The sequence below is a fragment of the Thamnophis elegans genome, chromosome 5 (genome assembly GCF_009769535.1).
Source record: "Thamnophis elegans isolate rThaEle1 chromosome 5, rThaEle1.pri, whole genome shotgun sequence".
Classification (NCBI taxonomy): Eukaryota; Metazoa; Chordata; class Lepidosauria; order Squamata; family Colubridae; genus Thamnophis; species Thamnophis elegans.
In genome coordinates this window covers 85,408,969-85,436,581 of record NC_045545.1, presented here as the reverse complement: position 1 = coordinate 85,436,581, position 27,613 = coordinate 85,408,969, and the positions used below count along the sequence as shown (strand labels likewise).

At 42.8% G+C, this 27,613-nt stretch overlaps 1 protein-coding gene across 1 annotated transcript; it reads right to left on the bottom strand.

Annotated features, from left to right (window-relative positions):
• Positions 1-1,233: 1,233 nt before the first annotated feature.
• On the bottom strand, positions 1,234-27,384 carry C5H20orf85 (chromosome 5 C20orf85 homolog). Its single transcript, XM_032217481.1, has 4 exons — positions 27,182-27,384; positions 21,207-21,288; positions 17,887-17,985; positions 1,234-1,389 (listed from the first exon to the last, which is right to left on the bottom strand). Exons 1-4 carry the CDS (start codon positions 27,226-27,228, stop codon positions 1,234-1,236), a joined length of 384 nt encoding a protein of 127 aa, XP_032073372.1. The 5' UTR covers positions 27,229-27,384.
• Positions 27,385-27,613: the final 229 nt, after the last annotated feature.

The window sequence follows — 27,613 nt, the reverse complement described above, 5'->3', positions numbered from 1 at the left end:
GATAAGTATTAACCTGGGTTAGAATTTTTGCGGCTCTCCATGTTGTGCAAACCAATATGGTTGTGATTCAATTTATTTAAGTGGGTTAATACAAAGTCAGGTTAAACATGTTGTATGAACACAGCCATGACCGCAAGCAGAAACCACACATTTGGTGTATGAAATATAAACTATCCAGGAAATAAGTAATAAACTTGTGTTAAATTCCTGTATCTTTTTGATTCCATTGAGTAGATGCCTGGAGTTTGGTAGCCCAGATCTGTTAGCATTATTCATTTCCCCGCCATCTTAAAAGGTTTGTGAAGCTCTATTTATTGAATAAAAGGCTCTTAAAAGGTTTGTGAAGCTCTATTTATTGAATAAATCATAACCGGCTGAGCTCACACAATCTAGACTTAAACCACCATTCATAGATAATACTCTAGGACACAAACCAGCAAACCATGTTACATTTTAATGTAGAAGTAGACAACTTTCTGATGGCTGCTCCAGAGGTGGGTTGCTCCCAGTTCAGCCCGGAAGGAGTGAACTGGTAGTAGCAGTGGAGGGAGCCTCCCCCCCCACCCGGACGCTTCTGCACATGTGCAGAAGTGTTGTGCGCGAGCACGGGAGCATGCCCGAACTGGTAATAAAAAAATTGGCAACCCACCTCTGGGTTGCTCTTAGCATTTTTGGAGATGCCAAGACCTCAGAATGATTGTTGCTGTAAAGTAGATGGAACCATATTACATCCATGAAAAGTCTAGGATTTTTCCTTTTTTGGAGTAGGTGTTTGTTTTTTAAAAAACTATATTAATTTTATTTGGCTTTTGTAGTACTAGTTTGGTGTATGTCCCATCTCAAAATGGCAGAGGCTTGTCAATTATACCTAAAATGAATTTGGGGGGGTGGGGCAGTTTTGAAGGTCATATGGATCTCCATGGGCAATGTTTCCTTTGCTCCATTCTGCTATAAATCTTCTGTGGCTCCCAAATTGTTATGAAGGAAGAGAGGACCAGTCCGGTAACAAAACAGTAAGGTAACATAGCACATTGCACAGAACTGGTGTTTAATACTGCTGTTACTAGGCTACGCTTCCTGTACCGTAATTAATTTTAACCCCAAGCATTGCAAGCGTGACACACAAACAGGATACCAATAGTAAGGTAACTCCTGAACAGAGATGGCTGAAAGATGCTTAGGAAAGGAAAGGAAATGAAAAGAAACCAAAGTCGGCCTACGTACTGGTTGAAGTCAGTCGGTTGGTTCATTTGGCCATTTCAAGTCCTTGTAAAAGGCACCTTTGGAGCTTTTGATCTGATAATAACGCTCAAGTTCTAAGCCGGTAACGGAAGATCTCCAGCCGATAAACCCTTGGGTTGTTTGCGGAACAGGCGGGGATGGGACGATCTGGAAGTTGAGGAGCACCTGTTTTATTTATCGATTTAGGCTCTTGCAACCTGCTTTTTTTCTATAATCAATCAAACTCGAGACAGCTAACCCTCCAAACAAATTAAAAGGGAGCAAATATAATAATCTATATACTGTATTTTTTGGAGTATAAGAGGCTCCGGAGTATAAGATGCACCTTAGTTTTTGGGGAGGAAAATAAGGGGAAAAAAATCTGCCTCTGCCTACCAGCATTCATGGTATTCATCTGGCTAGCATCCTGTCAGTGTGTAAGAGAACTGCGAGCTGTTTGGAAACAAACAGTATTTGCTGTGTGAGCAACAAGGAAGGAGACAGCAAGGAGTCAGGGCGTGGCTTATTCTGTAGTAAAGCTGCCTGCTGTGCTGATCTCTGAAACTAAAATTGAAAGTGAAACTTCTCTCCTCTGCTGAACTACCATGTTGGAAAACCTGCTTTTAGTATTGTATATTTACTTAATGTGTTATATTATATATAAAGATAAGTTATTGAATTCTGCTGCATCAGTTACTCATGTGTGTTTCTTTAATGTGATTGCTGCTACAAACTCTGACACGTCCTTGCAGCAAATAGAGAACAGCCAGGTCAGCTTCAGCACATTATTGCAGCCTGATTCAGCATGAACAGCTGATTGGTGGGTGGATCGACCTCTGGAATACCCGCAATCAGCTGTTCCAGGCTGCAGGAATTGCCACAGATCATTGCCTCTTCTGTGCCTTGCGTTTTTGGCTACATTTGGTCTATAAGACGCACCCAAATTTTCACCCTCTTTTAGGGGGGGGAAGTGCATCTTTTACTTCGAAAAATATGGTATATAAAAACAGCTGTGTTTATGTGTGTATGTTCCATCATAACTCTGGAATGCCTCAAGCAATTTCAACCAAACTTGGTACACAGATGACTTACTCTCTGGAAACAAATACTATGGGGGTAAGACACCCCTAACACCCCCTGGGGTGTGTGTTCTGCTAAGATACAGCCTGTTGTGCCTTACAATGGCTTCTACCGTACTGCTGTAAAATGGCTTCTACTATGCAGCGCAGTGGAGTCACCATGGTAACAGCTTCACAGTATTCCATAAGGGGACTCCTTCTGGTAAGGAGGAAAATCCAACATTAGAAATTGCGGCAACTTTCATAGAAGGAGGGTTGGGGTAAATAAATACCCAGGCAGTGGCGGGTTATCAGCTAGTTGTAATGAAAAGTTACCATTGAATCTAGTATGCCCATATTATTGCAATAGCATTTAGACTGATATACCACTTCACCGTGCTTTACAGCAATCTCTAAGCAGTGTACAGAGAAGAAATGTTCTTGCTATAGGTAGTCCTCGACTTACAACAGTTAATTTAGTGACTGTTTGAAGTTACAATGGCCCTGAAAAGAAGTGACTTATGACCATTTTTCACGCTGACATCCCCATAGACACTTGATCAAAATTTCAAAGTTCGAATGTTGTTTCTGCTGCAGTCACATGACTGCATTTTGGGACATCAGCAATTGGCCCATTTTTAATGCTCTTTGTGGCACCCTGTGATATCAGGTGCAAATAATCAGGAGTATTTGTTGAGTTCAAATCATAGAAGAGTTTATTATTGCTACCTATCCTATACCCAAGGATCTAGTTCAATAATGGTTAAAGCTAAATAAGGGCCAATAGAAACAAAGAGGATTGGACTTGGATCTTGTGTTGCAACGCAATGACTTTAAACTAATGACACATTTAACTCTGCCCTCCAACTCACCCTGCTCTTTTCCTATATATGGCCATGTGACTGTGATTTATGACGGTTTTGTTAGAAACCAGTGTTTATTTTGGGTTTCCAACAAAAAGAGAACAATCCGTTTGCTTAACAACTGCAGTGTTCGCTTAGTGACTACCATCTTTGCTTAACAACTGCCACAAAAAATTGTAAAAACAGGCCCAGTCACATGTGACTCACTTTATGTCCATCAACAACTAATGACCGTAATTGCCAGATTCAATTACGGTCATAAATCGAGGACTCTCTATATTTACTTTTCATTAAGTTTTACACTATATTTTTGCTAGAAGCGCCCATGTTATTGTTGAATGCATTTTATTAAGAATAAGTTAATTACAACCCCCCCCCCCCACTTTTGATTATGATTATTTTATTTTTAAATTTGTTCAAGACCTCTACTTGAGTTAACTTGACAGGATTGGTTGTGCCACTTGCTGGTTGAAAAGTTTCAAGTAATAAAATATTAAAAGATTCAGCACTGTAACTTTAGAATCTCACCCTGGGAATCAAAGATGGGAACGTTGGAATGTGAAAAATGTTGCGTGCTGTATTTTTTAACCATATTGATTATGGTCAGTTTACCAAGCATTGCTCTTTGGCATATTTATTTATTCATATATATTTTTTTTGTTTTGCTTGCATGTTAGAAATAATTGATTTTTCAATAAAGGTCTAAGTGATTTTTATAAATCTTGGTTGTCAGCATCCGACCACATTTAATTAAGTAGGTCAGCAGCATTTTGTCAGACCCACAAAAATATATAGCTAAAAATCCCTCTGTAGGTGCTCTTGGGTCTCTGCTTGAATCTATTTCCTTTCCTCCAAAAGAAATTGAATGGGGACAGAATATATATTAGGACTGTGTGCCTCTAAAAGGTATTAGGAAGAAGCTCTTCAAACCTCTCTGCCATTCTTCTCTTGACTTCTGCATGAACCTGGGGGTGGGTGGGGGGTTGCATAACATGCTGCCTTGGATAACATGTTGCTTAGAACAACAGCAATTTTTCATTAGAGGCACAAAGGGGGAAATGCAGATTTTTTTTTTCCAATGACATATTCCTTGAAAATGTAAAATAGTGCCAGAAGTTCTCCCTTGATGGGCAAATGAAATGTTGACAAGGCTTGATGGCAAGCCTAATCTGAAAATGAAGATTATGGAAATACATAATACAGGGAAGTACAAGTAGTGGTGCTCGGCTTACAAACACAATTGGGAGCAGAATTTCTGTTTGCATTCTGTTGCATTCGTGCAGGGCAACATTCGTTTCTAGTTTTACTGACTTATATTCAAAAACAAAGATATCGTGTGTGCACAGAACTATCGTAGCTGGAGTGCAAAACTACAGATGGCCAATAGTCCATAAACTGTGATGGTGAACCTATGGCACGGGTGCCACAGGTGGCACAGAGTGCCCTCTCTCTGGGCACATGGACTATTATGCTACTTCAGCTTCACCGCACATTCACGTGTGCCTCCCGCCAGTCAGCTGGTTGTCGAGTCTCTGCTGCGCATGCACAGGGGGCGTGGGGCGTGCGGGGTATATGCACATGCACGGCGGGGAAAGGCACGTCTTCCTTCCGATTTCCTTCTGCACAGATATCAATAAGACAGCAGTCATGTGGCACTAAGATGCTATCACAGAACATCAGAAGTAGAGAGAAAATGCTCCAGCAGGTAAAGAGGAAATTTAATAGGAAATTCCATTTGATGCCTCATTCTCAGGTTCTAGGACTGGCTATTCAGACTGAGAAATATCAACATTGGGGAGGATCTATCAGGGTCTTAGGGGGAGGAGAGGGTTGTGTATCTGAAAGAGAGCTGAGCATACCGACCTTTTACCATGCCCCCGGTGAGGGGAGGAATGTAGGTCATGTATTGCAGCAAGCTGAATTAATTCCTGAGCAGTGGGAGAGAATTAAAAATAATAACGGCAAGGGGGAAGGCAATGCACATTATTCCACCCTCAATTCTATTCTGCCAATCAAATAACAAGGGAGCGCTGGATTTATCAGAATGCGCTGAAAAGGCAGCTGGATTGCTCTGTAAAACTAAGGTTGAATATCCTGTGTCAATCTTGTCCCTGTTTAAAGGCTTAAGTACATAAGGGCTCCTAAATATCCTTAAACTCAACATGTTCTCCTCTTCCCCATATTTGTGTTTCTCTCAGTCCAGATGTGCCTTATTTCAAGTTTCCCCTATGTGGGGAAGTCTAACACATCTGGAAACCATTGTTGTTTTATCATATGAAGAAAGAATGGATTCAGGAGTAGGCAGACTGTACCCAGATGATTCCAATTTAGGAGCTAACTATGCTAGAGAGAGCCACCACAATTAAAGACAATGGTTCTATATAATCCATTTGTCATAATCTTAAATTGACCATTCCTCTTTTCCCTCATTGTGAGAAGCAAAAGGACATCCTTGAGTCACCTAGGAACTGTGCACTTAGATCACTAGCTGGTATCCATCAACTTGTTTACCAGTTCTATTCAAGTGATGACTCACAGCTGACCTATACAGTGAACATTTCAACTCAACAGCAGCAATGGAAGTCAGCAGATGCAAGAAAATTACAATGTTCTCTTCTAGTCCCAACAGATGTGACATGAAAGACAATGGGAGCATTATTCCCACAAGCAAGCTTCCTTCTCATAACATGCTTAACTCGGTCAGCCACTAACCAAGTCAAATTTGGGTAGAAGATTGTCAAGAACATATCCATGAATGGTCAGAAGTTGTGAAAGCAGAGCTGCTTAACTCATTCTTTGCATCAGTCTTTACATAAAAATAAACTATAGCCCAACCTACCAAAAACAACAACAACAACAACAACAACAACAACAACAACCAATAACTGTAAAAGGCAGACTAGAAATAAAAATTAAAATAAGCAAGAAAAGGGTAAGAGAATACACCTGTCTGATCCTGGTGAATATAAATCCCTGGGATCTGGTGGATTACATCTCAGATTTATGAAGGTGCTGTCAGATGTTATCTCAGAACCGTTATACCATACCTTTAAAAAATCCTGCCGAAATGGACAAACTAACTAAAGAAATCCAGGGAAAAGAAGAATCAGAATTCTACCAGATATGGGATAAATGGTATAGGTGGATGGAGGAAAGAAACAAGAATCAATGAAGGAATATAACAAAACTAAAAAAATAATAGTTATGAGTAAAATAAGAGGGTTAAGAATGGTGAAATCTAAATGAAATACAATAGAAGGGGAAATAATATAAGGTGAGCGGTATCGATTGATAATTACTATTAGAAAGAACAGGAAGCTCCTGTTCGTATTGTATTGGGTAAATGTGGTGTACGTCTAAGTTTTGTGTGTGTGTATTTTACATGTTTGTTAATAAAAAAAAATCCTGGCGCTTCAGAGAAAGACCAGAGGAGTGGGAAAGAGCTAATGTGGTTCCCATCTTCAAAAAAAGTGGGGAAAAAAACAACAGACCCAAGAAACTACAGACCAATCAGCCTAACCTCAATACCTGGGAAGATACTGGGAAAAATAATTTAAAAAACAGATCTGTGAATATCTAGAAACAAAATTATAATTAGTAGACAGTATGGGTTTGTTAAAAACAGATCATACCAAACCAAAGTTATTTCATTCTTTGACAAAGTGACTAAATTAGTAGACCAGCAAAACATGGACATAGTATACTAAAAATTTAGCAAAGCATTCAACAAAGTAGACCACAACCTACCTCTTGATAAACTAGAAAAATGTGGGATAGACAGCATCACCACCAGGTGGATTTATGGAGGGAAGTAAGCAGTGGGGTACCACAAGCCTTAGGCACAGTACTCTTCAATATTTTCATAAAATGACTTAGCTAAGGGAATAGAAGGGGAAGTCATCACATTTTCAGATGACACTAAACTGGCAGGAATAGTCAATACCCCCAGAAGACAAGCTCGGGATCCAAAAGGATCTTGACAGATTTGAACAATGGGTCCAATCCAAAACCATGAAATTTATTGCGGGGGAAAAAAGCAAAGCTAGGCAGGAAAAACCAAAGGTACAAGTACAGATTAGCTGAAACCTGGCTCAAAAACAGTAACTGTAAGAGGGATTTTAGAGTCCTAGTGAAGAATCACATAAACATGAGCCAGTGGTGTGCAGCAGCAGCTGAAAAAGCTAATATAATCATTGGTTGTACTAACAGAGGCATAGAATCAAAATCACATGAACTCAGCTTTATAAAGCCTTAATACAACCATGCCTGAAACCCTGCATCCAGTTTTGGTTACCACGTTACAAAAAAAATGTTGAGACTTTGGAAAAAGTGTAAAAAGAGCAACTAAGATGATTAAAGAACTACAGACAAAAACATATGAAGAACAGTTGCAGGAATTGGGTATGGCCAGTCTAGAGAAATACTTTGGCCACCTAATGAGAAGGAAGGACTCACTGGAGAAGAGCCTAATGCTGGGAAAGATTGAGGGCAAAAGAAGAAGGGGACAACAGAGAATGAGGTGGCTGGATGGCAGTGGTGGGATTCAAATAATTCAACAATTGTTTCTCTGCCCTAATGACCAGCTGGGTTGGCGGGGCTCGGAGGTCATGTGATTGGCTGGGCATGGCCAACTCAACGTCACTCCCATCGATGGGCGCTTTGCCTTAGCTGTTACAATGGAATAAGGGTTAACCAAAGAGGCAGTTTCTGTAAGCAAAGCAATAAAGATTAGGCTAGAAACACCACCAGAATGGTTTCTTCCTGCTTTCCTTTCAGGATTAGCCCTGTAAAGTGGAAAAAACAAAAACAAAAGGAGATTTCTTCCAATAACCGGTTCTCCGAACTGCTTAGAAAGTTAACAACCGGTTCTCCCGGATAGGTGCAAACTGGCTGAATCCCACCACTGCTGGATGGAGTCACTGAAGCAGTAGGCGTGAGCTTAAATGGACTCCTGAGGATGGTAGAGGACAGGAAGGCCTGGAGGAACGTTGTCCATGGGGTCTCGATGGGTCGGACACGACGTCACAAGTAACAACAACAAGAACAACAAGAAGTCTAGAGAAAAGGAAGTCTAGGGGTGAAATAAGGAGAAACTTCCTAACAGTGAGGACAATTAACCAGTGAAACAGCCTGCCTGAAGAAATTTTATATGCTTCATCACTGAAGGTTTTTAAGAAAAGACTGGACAGCCATTTGCCTGAAATGGTATAGGGTTTCCTTCTTGAGCAGGGTATTGGACTAGAAGACCTCCAGGGTCTTTTCCAGCTCTATTCTGATTGAACGTTATCATGGTGATAGGGAAAATGCTTCAACTTCCTAGCAGATTGACAAATTTCGATTAGGAGACTGCAGACATTTTAGGCAAGGCAAACCAACCTGGGCAACTTTAAGACTTGTGGACTTCAACACCTAGAAGTCCCAAGCCAGTTCTCTTTGGAATCAAGCCAGATCCAAAAATGCAAGAGAATTCCTTGGCACTCTGACAAATCAGCCATTAGCAGACACGCTGAGATAAGCTTCATCTGCAGCCGGTTGAAAAAAGGAATCAGCCAAAGGTCAGAGAAAGGGGCAAACAGCTCTAAGCAGCCCCTTCCTCAACGCATGACTATTAATTAACCACCAGCTCAATAGGAAGCAGCATCAGACAAACAGCAGCAATCAAGGAAGAAACAATACCCCATTCACACAGGCATAAATGAAGAAACAATACCTCATTCTGAGAGCAATCAATGAAGGAACAATCTCCCAATCAACAATGGTAGGACAAGCACCACATGTAAACAGCCGGACAATTACCCCTATCTGGACATGATAGTTTTTACCTCCTTGCTTTCTGCAAAGAACTTCTAACATCCCATATCGCAGTATTTCTCAATCTGTGACTTGAGATCTCCCAACAGTTTATGTTCACTTAGAGCAGGGCAGAGGTGGTATTCAGCAGGTTCTGACCAGTTCTGGAGAACCAGTAAGGGAAATTTTGAGTAGTTCGGAGAACCGGTAAATTCCACCTCTGACTGGCCCCGCCCCCACCTATTCTGTGCCTCCCGAGTCCCAGTTGATTGGGAGGAAATGGGAATTTTGCTGTAACCTTCCCCTGGAGTGGGGAGGGAATGGAGATTTTACAGTATCTTTCCCCTGCCACGCACACCAAGCCCACCAGGCCATGCCATACCCACTAAGCCATGCCCACAGAACTGGTAGTAAAATTTTTTGATCCCATCACTGGAGCAGGGGTGTCAAACTCAAGGCCCGCAGGCTGAATCCAGCCTTCCCGAGCTCCATTTTCACTGGCAGAGAATTGCAGGAAGCCGCTGCAGCCGAAAACAGAGCTCGAGAGCTTGTTTTCGCTGGCAGAGTGCTCAGGCTGTCATAGGCAGCCCTGACATGAGTGAGGTAGAGCTTGCCACACCCACACTGAAGTGGCCCTCAATGAAATTGAGTTTGACACCCTTGACTTAGAGGATCTTTGCACATTCTAGATGTGTAAACCTCACTCCAAGCTTTGTACCCCATTTCGCCTTTCAATGGTTCCACAGAGGACAATCACAAAGTTTGAGAACTCCACTTCTGTTTATGACCACAATGGGGACCAGAATTCCTGTTGCTGAGCAAGGCAGTTGTTAAGTAAGTCACACCCACCTTTATTGTCTTTTTGCCACAGCTGTTAAGTGAATCATGTGATTTTTAAGAGAATCTGGCTTCCCTATTGACTATTTGTCAGAAGAAGGTTGCACATCAGAGGTGGAATTCTGCCTGTTTGCCCCAGTTCGGGCAAACTGGTAGTGGCGGCGGCAGCAGGCTCCACCCACCTGCCCAGACATCATCACGGACATTCTGCGCATGCACATGGCAACCACACGACTCTAGGATGCTGCAAACTTCGAAATGCATGCCAGTTGCCAAGTGTCCAAATCCTGATCAGGTGACCACGGGGATGCAGTAATGATCCTACGTATGAGGACTGGTGATCTTTTTCAGTGCTGTTGTAATTTTGAATGGTGAGTAAATGAATGGTTGTAAGTTGAGGACTATCTGCATACATTTTAACATTTCATTATGAAGGGAAGAAATTATGATATTTTGTATGTATTGTGCAAAAGCTGCCTGTAGAAGTTTCTAATGCTGGAAAAGTAGGGAAAGAGAAGGAGAAGATGACCAGTAGTGCAAAGAATGAACTTGATTATAGTGACAATGGACACATCACTGGTAGAGCTGAAGGCCCAGCAGGCTAGAGACAGATCACCCTGGAGAAGGCTTATTTATCTTCCCATTTATTAAATTCATTGTGACTTCTAAAGTTGGTTGTTGCACTTATCATTAGTTTGTTCTTCTTTTTATCTTTTATTGTCGTCGTTCAGTCTCTAAATCACATCTAATTCTTTTGGGATAGGTTCTCCTATCCTCCCCCTGTCACCTGGGGTCTGTCCAAACTCATGTCCAGTGCGGCGATGACACCATCTAACCATCTCATTCTCTGTCGTCCCCTTCTCCTTCTGCTTTGAATCTTTCCCAATGTTGTGGCCTGCCAGAAGCCAGGGGAGCTGGCAGCAGAGTTAGAGAGTGAGGAGGTTGGGGAGGAACATGGGCCAGTCCTGGAGGATAGGGAAGGCTCTGATGAGGGCTCTGCATTGGAGGCAGAGATGGGGCCAAGGCTTCTGTCTAGCAATTCTCAGCTGCCTTCGGAGCTAGATAGCAGTGAGGAAGAGGAACAGCTGGAGCCTGTTCCCAGTGTGCACATACACAGAGTTGTCAGATTAAAAGAACAGCTGAGAAATCAGGGTCAACTTGGGAGTAAAGCCACAAGTAGACAGTGAATGGCCCCTCCCATAGGAAATAAAGGAGAAGCGAAAGGGGAGTGGGCTTTTGCAGGAAACAATTTATTCGTTCATTCGTTAGTTCATTTCAGGAGTGTGAAGATCTGTCCGTGAAGCTCAGAGACTCTGTGCCAAGTCTTTCCTTGAAAAGCACTGCGCTTGGAAAATATTTACATGGCAGCTTTCCAAGCTAGATAAGGTCTGTGGTCATAAATTCACCTTTGAAAAACTGTTTGCCAGGCCTTTGCTGAATGTGAATGAGAGGAATTCACATTCGTTCAATAAAAGGGGTATTGTCGGGACCAGGACTCTGCCTCGTGCTTTTTGGGGAAGGCTAGGTCAGAACACCCAACATCAGTGTCTTTTCCAATGAATCCTCTCTTCTCATTAGGTGGCCAAAGCATTTGAGCTTCAGATTCAGTATCTGTCCTTCCAAAGAACAATCACGGTTGATTTCCTTTAGGATTGGCCAATCTCCTTGCAGGCCAAGGGACTCTTTAGAGTTTTCTCCAATCCCACAGTTTGAAAGCATCAATTCTTCGGCGCTCAGCCTTCCGTATGGTCCAACTCTCACAGATATATATTACGACTGGGAAAACAATAGCTTTGACTATACAGACCTTTGTTGGCAAAGTGACGTCTCTGCTTTTTTAATATGCTGTCTAGGTTTTCCGTACCTTTCCTCCCAAGGAAAAGTATCTTTTAATTTGATGGCTGCAGCCGCCTTCTGCAGTGATCTTGGAGCCCAAAAGCATAAAATCTGTCACTGCTTCCATTTCTTCCCCTTCTATTTGCCAGGATGCGGTGGGACAGGATGCCATGATCTGAATTATTTTAAATGTTCAAGTTTCAAGCCAATTTTTGTGCTCTCCTCATTCACCCTCCTCTTTAGTTCTCTTTAGTTCCTCTTCCCTTTCTGCCATTAAAGTGGTATTGTCTGCGTATCTGAGGTTGTTGACATTCTATCTGGCTTTTTTGCAAGTAAATAAATATTTCCCCTTCAAACAAATGTTTAAGTAGGTCATAATCTACTTTCCACAAGTAGTAAAATCTTCCTTCAACACAATCAGGACAATTAGTCCCAGTGATATGGAAGCAAGGATCCCATATGAGAATGGGGTTCTTTGTTGATAGATGGGAAACATTAAAGCTCTTATACAAAACAAAGGTTTATTTCTTGGGGTGGGGGAGGAGGAAATTAAGGAGCTCTAAGAACAGAAACAAGGAAGATTATTAATTAAGATGACTTCAGCATGAAGGATAATTAATTAAGAGTCTTCCCCAATGGCTGTGTGAAAGAGCTATCCACCCATCCTTGAACTGGAAGAGAATGACATAGCCATGAAATTGGCCATCCTGATTGCTGATCCTTATCCTGCTTCTGGTGTGTCTATTCTGACCCACTGCTAATGGAGCTGTCCTGATTTTGCGTGTGGTGCATGATAAGGAAAACAATCATTTGGTTTCCTCCAGCTTTGCTGCCCCTCTCTCTTCTGCCCCTCACCAGCTTGCTGGAAAACATCTATACCATTTCAGCAGAGATGGGATTTATCTGCCTGCAATACTCTGATCATTGGTTTAGATGTCCTCTTTATAACTTGCTGTTATAAGCCAAGTTGAATGAGTTGAAAAGAAAAACACAGAGATAAATGTTACTAAGAGACCCATGTCATGAGCAGCATTATTATTTATGCCTTGCCTATTCTAGTCTGACAACAAATTCTCATTTCTTGATTTTTTCCAATTCTCTCCCTAGATGCATTGTAAAAGGGAGCAATTCTGTCTATCTCAGTGCTATTTCTGTTAGATACAGAATAACCGAGTTGGAGGGGACCTTGGCGATCTTCTAGTGTTGAAAGCCTCCTTCAAGTCCCTGGATATCAACACCACTTGGTGGTGGCACAAGATCGATCGACATGGCGCACACTGATCCACCAAGGCTGCCAGACATCTGAGGACAGAAGAACCACCATAGCACAAGAGAAGTGAGCACTCCGCAAAGCCAGAGCTGCAAATGCTGCAACAATGGTGCCCGCACACCTCTGCCCGACATGTGGCAGAACATTTCATGGCTGTATAGGCTTAATCAGCTACCTGTGGACACATCGTGGACAGCCCCCAACCTGTTAGATGTCAAGGTCCTCTTTGAACACAATGGATGAACATCACAGAGAAATCAAGTTGGAAGGGACCTTGGCGATCTTCTAGTCCAACTCCCTTCTCCCGGTTACAGCACAGAAACCGCTTTGGTCGCATTGACCGATGATCTCTGGAGAGCCAGAGATGGAGGCCATCCCTCCATCCTAGTTCTCCTCGACCTCTCGGCGGCTTTCGATACCATCGACCATGGTATCCTTCTGCGACGACTGCGGGAGGTGGGAGTGGGAGGCACTGTGTTACGGTGGTTCTCCTCCTACCTCTCGGACAGGTCGCAGTCGGTGTTAGTGGGGGGGCAGAGATCGACCCCTAGGCCCCTAACATATGGGGTGCCGCAGGGTTCGGTCTTATCCCCCGTACTATTCAACATCTACATGAAACTGCTGGGTGAGATCATTCGAAGGCACGGGATAAGATACCATCAATATGCGGACGATACCCAGTTGTATCTGTCCGCCCCGTGCCAACTCAATGAAGCGGTGGACGTGATGAACCGGGGTCTTGAGGCCGTTATGGACTGGATGAGGGCTAACAAGCTTGTACTCAACCCAGAGAAGACCGAGTGGCTGTTGTGCTTTCCTCCCAACAATTCGACCAGTGCTCCGTCGCTCAGGCTGGGGGGTCAAATTCTACACCCCTCAGAGAGGGTTCGCAACTTGGGAATCCTCCTGGACCCACAGCTGACTTTCGACCATCATTTGACGGCTGTGACCAGGGGGGCATTTGCCCAGGTTCGCCTGGTGCGCCAGTTGCGACCCTACCTGAATCGGGAGGCTCTCACAACAGTCACTCGGGCCCTTGTGACCTCTAGGCTGGAATACTGCAATGTGCTCTACATGGGGCTGCCCTTGAAGAGCATCCGGTGACTTCAGCTAGTCCAGAATGCAGCTGCGCGAGTGATCGTGGGTGCACCTCGGTTCACCCACATAACACCTATCCTCCACGAGCTGCGCTGGCTACCTGTCGATCTCCGGGTGCGCTTCAAGGTGCTACTTGTGACCCATAAAGCCCTCCATGGTAGTGGATCTGCGTACTTGAGAGACCGCCTTCTGCCAATTACCTCCCTACGACCAATTAGATCTCATAGACTAGGCCTCCTCCGAGTTCCATCTGCCAGCCAGTGCCGGCTGGCAACTACAAGGAGGAGAGCCTTCTCAGTAGTAGCTCCGACCCTTTGGAACGATCTCCCCGTGGAGATTCGTACCCTCACCACCGTCCAGGCCTTCCGCACAGCCCTTAAGACCTGGCTAGCCCGTCAGGCCTGGGGACAAAGATAATTGCCCCCACCCGAATGATGAATGAATGTTGCTCATTATTTTATTCTATGTTTTGTTTGTGTTATTGTTCGTATATCCCTTCCCCTTATTTTACGTAAGCCGCCCTGAGTCCCCTCAGGGAAAAGGGCGGCCTATAAGTGTTAATAAAACCCTAAAACCCTTAGGTCGGAAACTCTAGGTCACTTCAGACAAATGGTTGTCCAATCTCTTCTTAAAAAACTCCAGGGTTAGAGCACTCACAACTTGTGGAGGCAAGTTGTTCCACTGATAGATTGTTTTTAAATGTCAGGAAATTTCTCCTTAGCTCTAAGTTGGTTTTTTCTCCTTGGCCTGCCCTCAGGTGCTTTGGAAAAGAGGATTGACCCCTTCTTCTTTATGGCAGCCCCTGAGATATTGGAACACTGCTATCATGTCTCCCCTAGTCCTTCTTTTCACTAAACTAGACATACCCAGTTCCTGCAACTGTTCTTCTCACGTTTTAGCCTCCAGTCCCCCTACATCCTCCCTGTCCATCAATTTTTTTCTTTAGCAGCATAGAATAGAGCAGGGATCATTTCATTACTCAACTAGGTAACATGATCAGTGCTCTCCTTTATTGGTATATTTTGCTAGCTGAACTGAGTGGGGTATGTGCTTGCTTTAATTGGGATATAGAGATTGGCTGGGTAGTCACTGAATGAAAAACAGCCTATAGTTATTTTCCAACAATTCAACCATTTCAACTGTTTCATTGTTACACAATTCTATTTCAGCCTTGCGCTAGCCTGACAAAGGCCACGGAATTCAAGCACTTGCACAACCTTTGTCCAAGGGAGTCTAGCACGATTTATGCAAGTTTGACACGCCACTGACAAACTGCTGCTGGATCCAACTCTTTAAGGCTACTATCATAGGGAAAGCAAAGGCTGACCAGGAAATCAAAAGGAAGGCTGCATAAGCACAATTGATCACCTTGCCAATAAGTGCTACGTTTCTGATAATCAGACAATGCTCCAAAATAAAATAAGCACAAAAGATTTTACACACTTCGTGGTGGCTTATTGGATGCTCTCACTTTGATGGAAGAAACACTACATTTTCTGGGATTCAGCTAGCACTAGACTTATATATCCCTTCACAATGTTTTACAGCGCTCTCTAAGAAGTTTACAGAATCAGCCTATTGCCCCCAACAATCAGGGTCCTCATTTTACCCACCTGGGAAGGATGGAAGGCTGAGTCAACCTTGAGCAGTTCAGAATTGAACTGCTGGCAGTGGGCAGAGTTAGCCTGCAATACTGCATTCTAACCACTGAGCCACCACAACTCCTAAAGATGACTTTAGCCCTTCTCATTCTTGGGGCAGAGGATGAGATAGTGCCATGTGATCACAGACCACAGAAAAATGATGTTATCAAGCCATGTCTGGGCCACGTTGAGGTGCCAGCGAGCAGACACTCTTCTTCAACAGCATGGGCAAACTCTGGGGAGTTTGTGCTTCATCAGTCAAACACATCTGGAGCACACCAGCTGGGGAAATGTGCCGATCCCTCAACTTTACTAAACACGAAAGGGGTTAAAATGGATAATCTAGAGGAGGGTGTAGGAGGAGGAGGCATGGAATAAAGATTGAAGCTCCTTCTTCATCTCAGCCCCCGCCGTTGTGCTTGTTGGGCTGAATTACTTCCATAATGCATGTGGAATGTCCTCTCTCCCATAACACTTTTAACATCTGGGGACTTACCCCGCTCAGCAATCCACAGCGAAAGAAAGCAATGTTTTGGTTTGTTCTGTTGCCAAGGCCCTTTTGGCTTTGTTCCTGAGCCAAAGCTGAGAAAATGTGGGTGATGTTCAAGGTGGAGCATTTTCCCTTTGAAAGGATTGCCTCGTCTTTCTTTCCCTCCTGTGGCCACGCACACCACCCATGGAGGGAAACAATGGAGGCAATTATGTCCGCGTGCCTCCATGCTGCTCTACATCCGAGGAAGCCCAAAGGGGCTGAAGCCTTTTTTTTTGCACAGACCATCCAGGGGAAGGGATGGATGCAGCTTTTCAGGCTCATAAGAGAAAATAAATTACGATTGCGAGCCACAGCTGTTTAAACGGATCGTATTGTCCTCCATCTAATCCCCAAATCCATGTGGTTTGGGGTTGTTTTTTTTGCTTTCTTTTGTTTAGCTTTTATTTTCTTTTTTGATGAGCAAGCTATTTCTTGTAAACAATGCACAGAAAAGCTGAGGTCCAGACTGCCAGCGCACATGTTATGCCAAGAAACAAACTGCAGATGCAATGAAGGAAGGGCAAAGAACGCAGGCAGGTTTCCTGTCCTTTTGGGAAACATGAATGTGCCCACGGGCCTTCTTCTCTGGTCTCTGGAATTCCCACGTTGTAAACACGGTGGTGCAATAAACTACGATGAGTTTCTACAGACAGAAAGCTTTTTTTTTTCATTGCTTGATTCTGGGGAACTATTCCTCAGAAAACCTGATGGGATTGCTTTAATTTATAGAATATATGATCACTTTTCATAAAAAGCTGTAATAAAAAATGGTACTAAATCTAAGCCAGTCTCCCAAAACGGTGCTCTCCCAGCGTGCAGCCCCCAGAATTTTGAGATAGTAACTTCAAACACCTTTCCCACTCTTGTCTAAAAAAACCCCCATGCTAATGAGAAATTCTGGAAGTCAGAATTCAACACATCTGGAAGGCGTTGGAATTGCTGGTCTATGAAATGCAACGTTAAAGTGAGAAATGCATGAAAGGTTGGGGGAAAAAAAAGATCTTGTTCCTTTTCTCTTTTCTATCACTATGTTGTGCTCCCAATCAGATATTGCTTGCAGAGCAGTGGTGCATTTCTTGCAGATTTTCCCAAAGCACTACTGTTACACTGATGCAGTGGGGAGTTCCGGATGCTGCGTGGGGCTGGGAATCTTCATCGGGCACACGTGCTGCGCACACCTGCCCACACCACCACCCTGCAACACCCAGCTGCTCGGCGGAGGTCCCGCAGGCGCCACATGCTGTGCGTGTCTGCACAATTGGCCCATTTGCATCAAAAAGCTGTAAGGAACATGGGTGGGCCAACCGAGCCACCATTACGGTACGGTACACGCTGTTCCCAACTACCACCAGTATGCCTGGGCATACCGCCCGGAACTCACCACTACACTGATGGACTGAAGAGTTTGTGGACTCCTAGTTCATACAAATCTGAAAAAAAGCAACTGAAACAGACAAGGGCTCCTATCTTTTTTTCTAACACAATGAGGTCAGTAAGCCATGGTACATAAAACTTTATATCTTAAGAGGACAATAACTTCTTTGCGTCATCTAAAGTTTGTGCAATGAAATCTCCAATAATCAGAACACCCAAAGGCAGTTTTTCCTATCTTGAGTGTTTTAAAACTTGTTCTTAGGATCTCAACCTTTACTAGCAAACTTAAGATGGTCTCTGAAAAAGTACTGTTATTTTTTTTACCGATGTGCTGTCATTTGAAACTGCTTCACAAATATCTAACCTTAATATATGTTTCCACCGGTGTCAGAGGTCGGATCTGCAGGTGTTCTGGAAGTGGGATCTTCGGCTTAGCAAGTTGTTTCTTTTCATCTTTTACCAACTAAAAATAGAAAAATGTAATAAAATAAATTGGCACTCCAGGCTGAATCATGCTTTGTGATAACGTAATAGTTCATATCCATCTAGATATTTATATCTATCTGAGCAGTACCTGAAGACCTCGTACTTGGCATCTGATACTATACAAGGATATTTATTGTGTACCTTTGGAACAGTGGTGGGATTCAGCCAGTTCGCACCACTTTGGGAGAACTAGTTGTTAACTTTCTGAGCTGCTTAGTGAACTGGTTGTTGGAAGAAATCATTAGGGCAGAGAACCGGTTGTTAAATTATTTGAATCCTACCACTGCTTTGGATGCTGTTTAAATGCATCTTTTATATCGAAAAAACAGGTCTCATTTTAAAGCTAGCAAGATAATCTGGAGGCCAGATTTAAATAATGTAATATAGCTTAAAAGTAATGTAACTTACACTGTACCAGTCATGGCGAACCTTTTTCTTACGGCGTGCCAAATTTTTGTGTGCGCGCGCTATTGCGGGCGCACGCGTGCCCACACCAATTCAATCATCCCTGCCCACCCGCGCATGGGCGTGCAACCCACCGCCCATGCACGCACGACCCCTCTGCAGGCTCCTGAGGCTTTCCTGAAGCCCGGGGAGGGTGAAAACAGCCTCCCCCGGGCCCTCAGAGGCCCTCTGGAAGCTGGAAACAGATCATTTCTGAACTTCCGGTTGGCTCACTGTGGCTGTTTTTCGTCCTCCTCAGGCTTCATGGAGAGGCTGGGGAGGGTAAAAAACAGGCCCAATGGGCCAAATGTAAGTTTGTTCCCAAACCTGTCCCCAAATTTCTGGTTGACTCGTTGGGGCCATTTTTCGCCCTCCCCAGTCTCCAAAGGTTTTCCTGAAGCCTGGGGTGGGCGAAAAATGGCCCCAACAAGCCAACCAGAAGTTCGGGAACGAACTTCCAGTTGGCCCATTGTGCCTGGTTTTCGCCCTCCCCAGTCTCCAGAGGTTTTCCTGAAGCCTGGAGAGGGCGAATAATGGCCCTAGGAACAGCAATAGCAATAGCAGTTAGAGTTATATACCACTTCATAGGGCTTTCAGCCCTCTCTAAGCAGTTTACAGAGTCAGCATATTGCCCCCAACAACAATCCGGGTCCTCATTTTACCCACCTCGGAAGGATGGAAGGCTGAGTCAACCCTGAGCCGGTGAGATTTGAACAGCCGAACTGCAGAACTGCAGTCAGCTGAAGTAGCCTGCAGTGCTGCATTTAACCACTGTGCCACCTTGGAAATATGACGCTGTGTGTCACCTGGGGCCATAGGTTTGCCATCACTATAGTATACATCTTTATAGGTAGTTCTTGACTTATAACTTGTCAGTAGTGACTATTCAAAGTTCTGACCAGTACCTTATGACCTGGATTTGAAATCCCAACAGTCACTTCCTCCCATGGTCACATGACATTTTGCTTGGCAACCAGCCCATGTTTATAGCTCTTTGTAGCATCCTGCGATCACGCGACCGACATGTTTTCCAATGGTTTTGCCAAAGCTCCGCATTTGCTTCTGGCTTTCAGCAAAGCTCCATCCATAGTGAAGCTTTGATTCACATAATGACCATTGTCTATGGAGATCCTCAGTCATCCAGATTATGATTGTCCCAAAGGTGCTTTTTCAAGAAGCAACTGGGCTTTTCTTGTCATTCAGAGACTAAAACATATGAAGAACGGTTGCAGGAACTGGGGATGTCTAGTTTAAGAGAAAGAAGGACTAGGGGAGACATGATAGCAGTGTTCCAATATCTCAGGGGTTGCCACAAAGAAGAGGGAGTCAAACTATTCTCCAAGGCACCTAAGTGTAGAACAAGAAGCAATGGGTGGAAACTAATCAAGGAGAGAAGCAACTTAGAACTGAGGAGAAATTTCCTGACAGTTAGAACAATTAATCAGTGGAACAGCTTGCCTCCAGACATTGTGAATGCCCCAACACTGGAAGTCTTTAAGAAGATGTTGGATAGCCATTTGTCTGAAACGGTATAGGGTTTCCTGCCTAGGCAGGGGGTTGGACTAGAAGACCTCCAAGGTCTCTTCCAACTCTGCTATTGTATTGTATTCTTCTAAGCAGATTTCTTTAATGTTCCTTATCTGTAGACCGAAATCTTGCCAAACTAAAGCAAACTATTTGCACTATAAAACATATACTCTGGGAACTATTAGGGAGGAGCCACCTCCATCCTTTTTCTCTCACACAAACTCTGTACGCTTGTCTCTTGCTCTTCTGGAATAACTCCTCTGGATAACATTCCATCCCACTTACAGATGTTATTAAATTCTATTATTAGTTTATTAACAGCATTTATCAGTCTGAAATGCTGCTACCAGTCTCCTTTTGATGTTCAAATGATATGCAGGTGTAGCTAGGATTGGCCTACAAAGTAACTCGTGGCATCACTCAAGTCATGCAGTTATATCTGAGGGAAGCCACCCCTCCTAGAAGAATGAAATATTTTGAGAAATGTTTAGAAAAAAGACAGGATAAAAGAGAAATAAAAAAAATCTTAAGGGAGACAGAAACCCAGACCTTCAGCTCCTTGCCCCAGCAAATATTTGGTGCCCATTGAGAAAGACTGGGCCAACCTATCTACAAAAGAAAAGACCTTTGGATCCAAGGTGATGGGATTTAGACATGACCCTCCAGGACATAATAGAATTATCTAGTAGCAGAACTCACCACATTGCAAAATCACCTGGGGATATTGCATCACGCTCCAGGCTTCAACCAAACTTCTCAGATAGCCTACACAGAGTTAGCTATGACCTCTACAGCCAATAGAATACATCTTCTTGCACAGGAACAGGAAGCTCAAGGGCAAGGCCCAAGAGAAGGTATAACCCTCATTCTCAACTCCATGTGGTCAGCTGCCCAGAACCAGCCATGTGCTTCTGCTTCACCATTAAACCCTCTTTCCAATCAGCCTAAATGTTTCCAGTGTTTTTCTCTCGGCTTGGATTGAACCAGATGGATATTTCTTCCAACAATTCCTACACTTCCATTTTACTTTCTTGCAGAACAAATTATTTCAATGGCTAATTCATTGCCCCAACTACCTTGAGGCCGTTTGCTAAGGCTGGGAGAGAGTATTCCTTCAGAAAAACCACAATTACATCCTATCCTATTCTTCTAGCATAAGCGTCCCAACACAGGTCATGAACTACATCCATTCTTCATATATAAATATTACAGAGAAATAAATGATACCTCTTCAAGTGGCGTCAACAGAAATCCCCACCGCTTGGGCCATTTTCGGGCAGCTTCCCGCTCTGTTTCAATGTGATTCTTCCTATTCCAAGCAAAAAAAAAGTGTTTGTAAAACTTGGCAAAGTCATGTAACAAAACCATTTAGATTGCTTCCCTGGTCAAGCAGAGCCTCAAAATGTATTGGGTCCTAACTTTGAGGCTATACTTGCATGCTGTACTGTAGATATTTTCTCCCTAAGTCCTTGAGAAGGATTTAGTAGGTTAAGTCAACTTGATACTTTCTGCCATTAAAATGCATCATTCTGATCAGTGAAGAAACGACCACATATAAAAAGAAGTCTTGCAAGTTTTATTAAATACCTTTTCTTTGTCCATGTGTGTCGCGTTGCAGCAATTCACAGCTTATTAAATGTAAAGCAATGGCACAAAACATTTTGAAGTATGCGCTTAGCAGATTGTAACCTTTTCCTCTGAAGTGGGTTAACTTCCAGGCCTACGATCGGGGTGGGATCCTACTGGTTTAACAACCGGTTCGGTGAGCGCGCACTCATGTGGTCATGTTAGCCTAATATGGTTTGCATTTAGTGGCCATGTAGAGGAGGAATGTTCCAGAGTATCATTGTCTAGTTGTTTTAATGGCACAGCTGGGCACATGGCATGTTGGTGATGAGACATTTATTCTAGGTATCCATCATACAGTTCCTCTTTGGGGTAAGCAATACAGGTAGTCCTCAACTTCTGACCACAATTGAGCCCAATATTTCTGTTGCTAAGCAAGACATTTGTTAAGTGAGTTTTGCCCATTTTATGACCTTTCTTGCTAAACTTGTCAAGTGAATCACTGAAGTTGTTAAGTTATTTTTTCAGAAGGTTGCAAAAAGAGGATCACATGACCCCAGGACACTGCAACTGTTGCACATATGAACCAGTTGCCAAGCATCTGAATTTTGATCAGGTGACCATGGGGGTTGCTGCAATGGTCGTAAGTGTGAAAAATAATCGTAAGTAATTTTTTTCAGGCTTGTTGTAACTTTGAACCAGAGGTGGGTTGCTCCCGGTTCAGTCCGGATTGGGCGAACCAGTAGTAGCGGTGGCGGGAGGCTTTGCCCAACCGCCCGACGCTTTTGTGCATGCAGGAAACCCGCCATGGCTTTGAAAGGTCACTAAACAAACTGTTGTAAGTTGAGGACTATCTGTATTAAGCAGATCACAAAAAAGTGAGAAGCAGTGGAAAAAAGAATTTAATGTCAGGAGATAAGAAAAAAAAAGGAAACTAGCTAAATTTATGGGCTATGGATGAAATGAAAGAAATGTCATGAGCACAAGCAAAAGAAAAAAGAATTACTGGGCCACATTTGTGCTGAATTAGGGAGATGTGAAGGTGATCCCTGATATATTTCCAGAATTCCTTTACCTTAGTTTCATTCCACATCATTGAAACACTTTTATTCTCAATTACTTTCGCTCTTTCAGAGGCCCCTTTATACTCTGGAAGCTTGCAAAAACTATGTTATATTTCCATCAGAATCACTTTGCATTTTCTTTGCCTCTTTTAAACTTTGTCTCTGGTCTTTGTTCTATGCAAATCTATCTTCGGAACCAGTTTCAAGATTTAAAAATGGGAATACAGTGCTACGTTGGCTTCCTCCCTCCCTCCATGGCTGTTCCCAGTTGGAAAGGTTGGGAATGAGAGATTATAGCCTAAGGCTCCTACATTATGGAAGATCTCCAGGGCTCAAGTCTCTTTCTGTTCTTAACACCTGCTGACTCTCTATACGCTTCCAGGTGCATTTTAAGGGTTTTGGTTATCCTTCTTAAACTCTTTCATGGCACAAGGCTTGGTTACCCGTGGGACTGGCTGTCTCCAAACGTCTCTACTGTCCCATAAAATCCAGCACAGCAATCATGCTTCAGGTTACTTCCATGAAACAATGCCACTTAGTGAGCCCCTGGGGTCTACCTTCTTTGTCACCATGCCTCCTCTATGGGACATCCCCCAAGATTCAGACAGTCCCTCTGTCTCTCTGGAAAACCCAAGGAACTTTCCCCCAAGCATTGGACTGTAATGTAAGATAAACTTCTGTAGAGCATAAAACCCTTGAATGAGATATATGTTGATGGGTCTCAGGTGCTATTATTATTTTGCTTATTCTATTGGGCTTTCTGTTTATAGCTTTATTTTTAATTCCTTGCTTTATATTTTTATTGTGAATTTCCCAGGGTTGTTCTGGCAAATTGGATAAATTATATAAATCTAACAAATTAACACTGTTTTTTTTCTTTATATACTTGTAGTATATAGATCAGGGGTGAAATTCAGCAGGTTCTGACAGGTTCTGGAGAACTGGTAGTGGAAATTTTGAGTAGTTCGGAGAACTGGCAAATACCACCTCTGACAGGCCCCAGAGTGGAGTGGGAATGGAGATTTTGCAATATCCTTCCCCCATGGGGATTTTGCAGTAACCTTTCCCTATCATGCCCACCAAGCCACCCCCACAGAACCAGTAGTAAAAAAAAAATGAATTTCACCACTTATATAGATATTATATAGAAGATGGGGATGACAGAGAATGAGATGGCTGGATGGAGTCACCGAAGCAGTAGGCGTGAGCTTAAATGGACTCCAGAGGATGGTAGACGACAGGAAGGCCTGGAGGAACGTTGTCCATGGGGTCACGATGGGTCGGATATGACTTCGCAACAACAAAATATAGATATTATACATACCATGTACAATAGTTGTAGTCACTCTAATGTTTTTACAACATTCTCTTATACACCTCTCTTTCAGCCTCTTCCACTATATTATTTTGGCTATTCTTTTTTTATAGTCCCTATTAGGCTCTTTCCATATACTTTTTTGGTAGCTTCCATATCAACATTCTTTACATCCAATTTGCATTTGTTCAGTTGGAAGAGTCATCTATTCCGGTCAATCCATATATTTATATTCTAATAGTTTTTTCAAACATGAGCCATATTTTCTCTTCCCAACAACCTTTCTACTTTTTTCCTCATTTCTTCTTTTTCTTCTATGTCCATTTCCTCCCAACACATACTCTATCAGAGTAGAGTCGGTCTTACATTCCTAACCTTTCTCTTCTTTATTAATTCTCTCAGCCAGTCATCACAAAAGTTCAAATGAATCATGCTTTTAGATTTAGACTTCTTCCTTTGCCAAGTGTACACATGAACAGAATTTACTTAAACCATGTAATTGAAAGAGACCTTTTTCTAAGTATGGAGTTCTGTGCGAAACCTTAGTACTACTTTTTTAAAAGTAGATACTCACCAATGACTTAAAAAAACTTTCTCCCCTTGTTTCCACCCATCAACCAAAATACCCTCTTTCTCTTCCATTAATATAGAATGTGGCATATTTTGCCATAATTGGCTCCTTGTTATTTTTTATTTCCATTATACAATCTATAATCTTCTACTTTTATCCATATTCCCAACAATATGATGATGCTAATTCATACTTCCTGAATCATCATTTAGTTGCTTCACTCTTAATTAACCTTATGCTTCAGTACATTTCGCATTATTATATGGTTGAATCACACAAGATCATTCACATTTTTCCTTCCCCTTTCTCTTAGTAATGTAATGTTTTGATGAAACTATTTCCTTTGTCTAATTTCTTTTAATTCATCCTCTTCACCACATACTCTTTCTAACTTTCAAGTAGCAGTCTTCCATATTCCATGGTTGTCACAAGAAAGGGCCATGGATACGGATCTCAATTACTCATCATGATTTAGAGCAATTAAGACTTTTACATAATGCCTTTTACCTGTTGGCTAGGTTACCTGTCTCAAACATACCCATGCCTCATGTAGCATTCAGTAGGATACAAGAATATTTTTGTATTGATAGTGATTATCAATGATATCAGTTCTCCCCAAGCAATATACCAAAAAGTATATCAATATATCAAAAAAGATATCTTCAATTATCAATAAAAGCAATAAGCAGACTAAACAAAAAACCCTAGTAAATTGAATTATTTAAAATTATTAATTTACAATTACCATAAAATATTCTATAGCAGTGTTTTTTAACTTTGGTAACTTTAAAGATGTGTGGATTTCAACTTCCATGACCATGGCTGGCTGGGGAATTGTGGGAGTTGAAGTCCACCCATCTTAAAGTTATAGAAGTGTTGAGAAATACTGCTATATAGGGAGTCACATAAATCGGGATATACCAGATCTAAAAAGGTGGTTCTAGTTAGATGCAATGGAGAGAAATATCATGTTTTCTCAGGTACACACTACATTGTTCATCCAGTTTTTATGTCTCCCTTGGAATAGAAGTACCTTCTTGAGGAAATATATCTATATAATAGTCGAAAACAACAGGTGGATCATTTAAAAAGTGAAAAAAAAAATGAACTCCTAATATCCTAGCATTCTAAATTTATTTCTCTTCAATGCAATTGTTAAAAAGAAAGTTTGACTTGAATGGCCTTCTGGCTAAGCTTTTACCCTGTTGCCTTTTGAGATTTATAAAAAACCAAATAGTTTCTTTCTATGACAAGAGCTCTTAAAACATTGAGGCTGGAATCTTGAATGTAGAGAAAGCTTTTGACTTTGGCTGTCCGCGTGAAATACTGTCAGTTTTAAAAACAGCTTTTTGCCTCTTGTGATAACTATACTTTTTGTGTCATAAAACCGACACTGCTAGAGCAATACTACAAAACTGTGTCATATTCAAGCACTTTCTCGTTTTCCTTGAAAAGTCACCCAGATTTTTCTAAGAAAGGACATGAGTGTATGTGTTGATGTCTGTACATATAAACATTCTGTGGCTTTGGGAAATTCTGTGACTGCTAGATGTTCAGATTTGGTACGAACATAAATAAACTTGGATTTCCCTAATCTGCAGCCAGCACCTCTGAAAGGTACCCTTTTGGAGATGATTGGTATTTATATTTGTGGCATCAATCTTCTGGGGAGTCTAAGATGATGCTAGAATACTGATTCCTCAGTCTGCATTAAAACCTTACTGTCTTCCACCATCTTCTCTCACAGAAATGTGGTATCTTCTCACATCTCCGTCCAATACAAATTAGCCACAAGGTAATTAGAAAATGGGGAGAGATACACTGCAATTACTGAGGTGCCTGAGTAAACATCTGGATCTTGGAGACTTCCACTATGGTGGGAGATGGTTTTCAAGGTGTTCCTCAAGATGTCCTCAGATATGTTGGACTTCAACTTTCAGAATCCCTTATCAACACACCTGGAGGTCATTCACTCCATCAGAATACTTTGCCCCTCTTGGCACACTCTAGTCAGTGGTTCCTAACATGGGGCCCAGGCTCCACAGGGAGGCAATTTGATTTTTAATGGGGGCAATTTGAACCTTGTTTAAACCTAATTAATGGCCTTTTAGGCTTTCTCCGTTGAGTAGAGTCCACTTTTTGAGTAAAGTAAGAATTATATGTCACTGTGTCATATTCAAGCACTTTCTCGTTTTCCTTGAAAAGTCACCCAGATTTTTCTAAGAAAAAGGACACGAGTGAATGCGTTGATGTCTGTACATATAAAAATTCAGTGGCTTTGGGAAATTCTGTGACTGCTAGATGTTCAGATTTGGTATGGAACATAAATAAACTTGGATTTCCCTAATCTGCAGCCAGCACCTCTTTGGGGGGGGGGGGGATATCCTGATTTTAAAGATGCTTAGGCGGGGCATGGCCAAAAAAAGGTTGGGAACCACTGCTCTAGATGTAAGGACTTCAACTCTCCAAATTTTAGCAATGGCTAAGATGTCTTGGGAATTCTGGGAGTTGAAGTCCACATATAAAGGCTGATACTGGGAAAGGCAATTAATATCCCCAGTTTTGGAGCAATTCAGAAGGGTGGGGCCCGGGAAGCCATCCCATACCAGAACGGGGGCGGGGGGGAGAGATGTAAAAAAAAAAGAGAGGAGGCGACGGGGTGGAGGTGGTCCAGCGGCGACTTTACCAGATCTGCGCTTCAGCCACGAAGTTGAGCTTGTTTTTCTGGGACATGGCCGAGGCTTTCTCGAACTAGCCAACGTCTCCGGCCAGGAGGAAGACAAACGTCCCACTCAATTGGGGCCGGGTCCAAAGCACAAGCCGGCGAAGCACAAGGCAGCGACGAGACGCGCTGTCGGGCTTGCTGCGGCGGCTTCCGTTGCCAGGCGACGGCTGGGCAACGCGGAGGGACGGAAGGTGGAGCCCGGGCGCTTCTGCCAAGGGTGGCTGGATGGATGAAGTTGCTGCAGAGGAGGGCAGGATCCTGGCTTCACGCTTGAGATAAGAGGGCAAACAGTGGTGTGTGTGTGTGTGAGAGAGAGAGCGAGAGCGAGGGAAAGAAAGAGAGGAGGGGAGAGAGGGGGGAATGAGAGAGAGAATGAAAGATAAAGAATGAGAG

Coding starts and splice junctions, on each gene's coding strand:
- C5H20orf85 (XM_032217481.1), bottom strand. CDS start 27,228: ATGTCCCAGAAAAACAAGCTCAACTTCGTGGCTGAAGCGCAGATCTG. Junction 17,986..21,206: donor TGTTGACGCCACTTGAAGAG/GTATCATTTATT, acceptor TTCTATTTTTAG/TTGGTAAAAGATGAAAAGAA. Junction 1,390..17,886: donor CGGTGGAAACATATATTAAG/GTTAGATATTTG, acceptor CTCAACTTCCAG/ATCGTCCCATCCCCGCCTGT.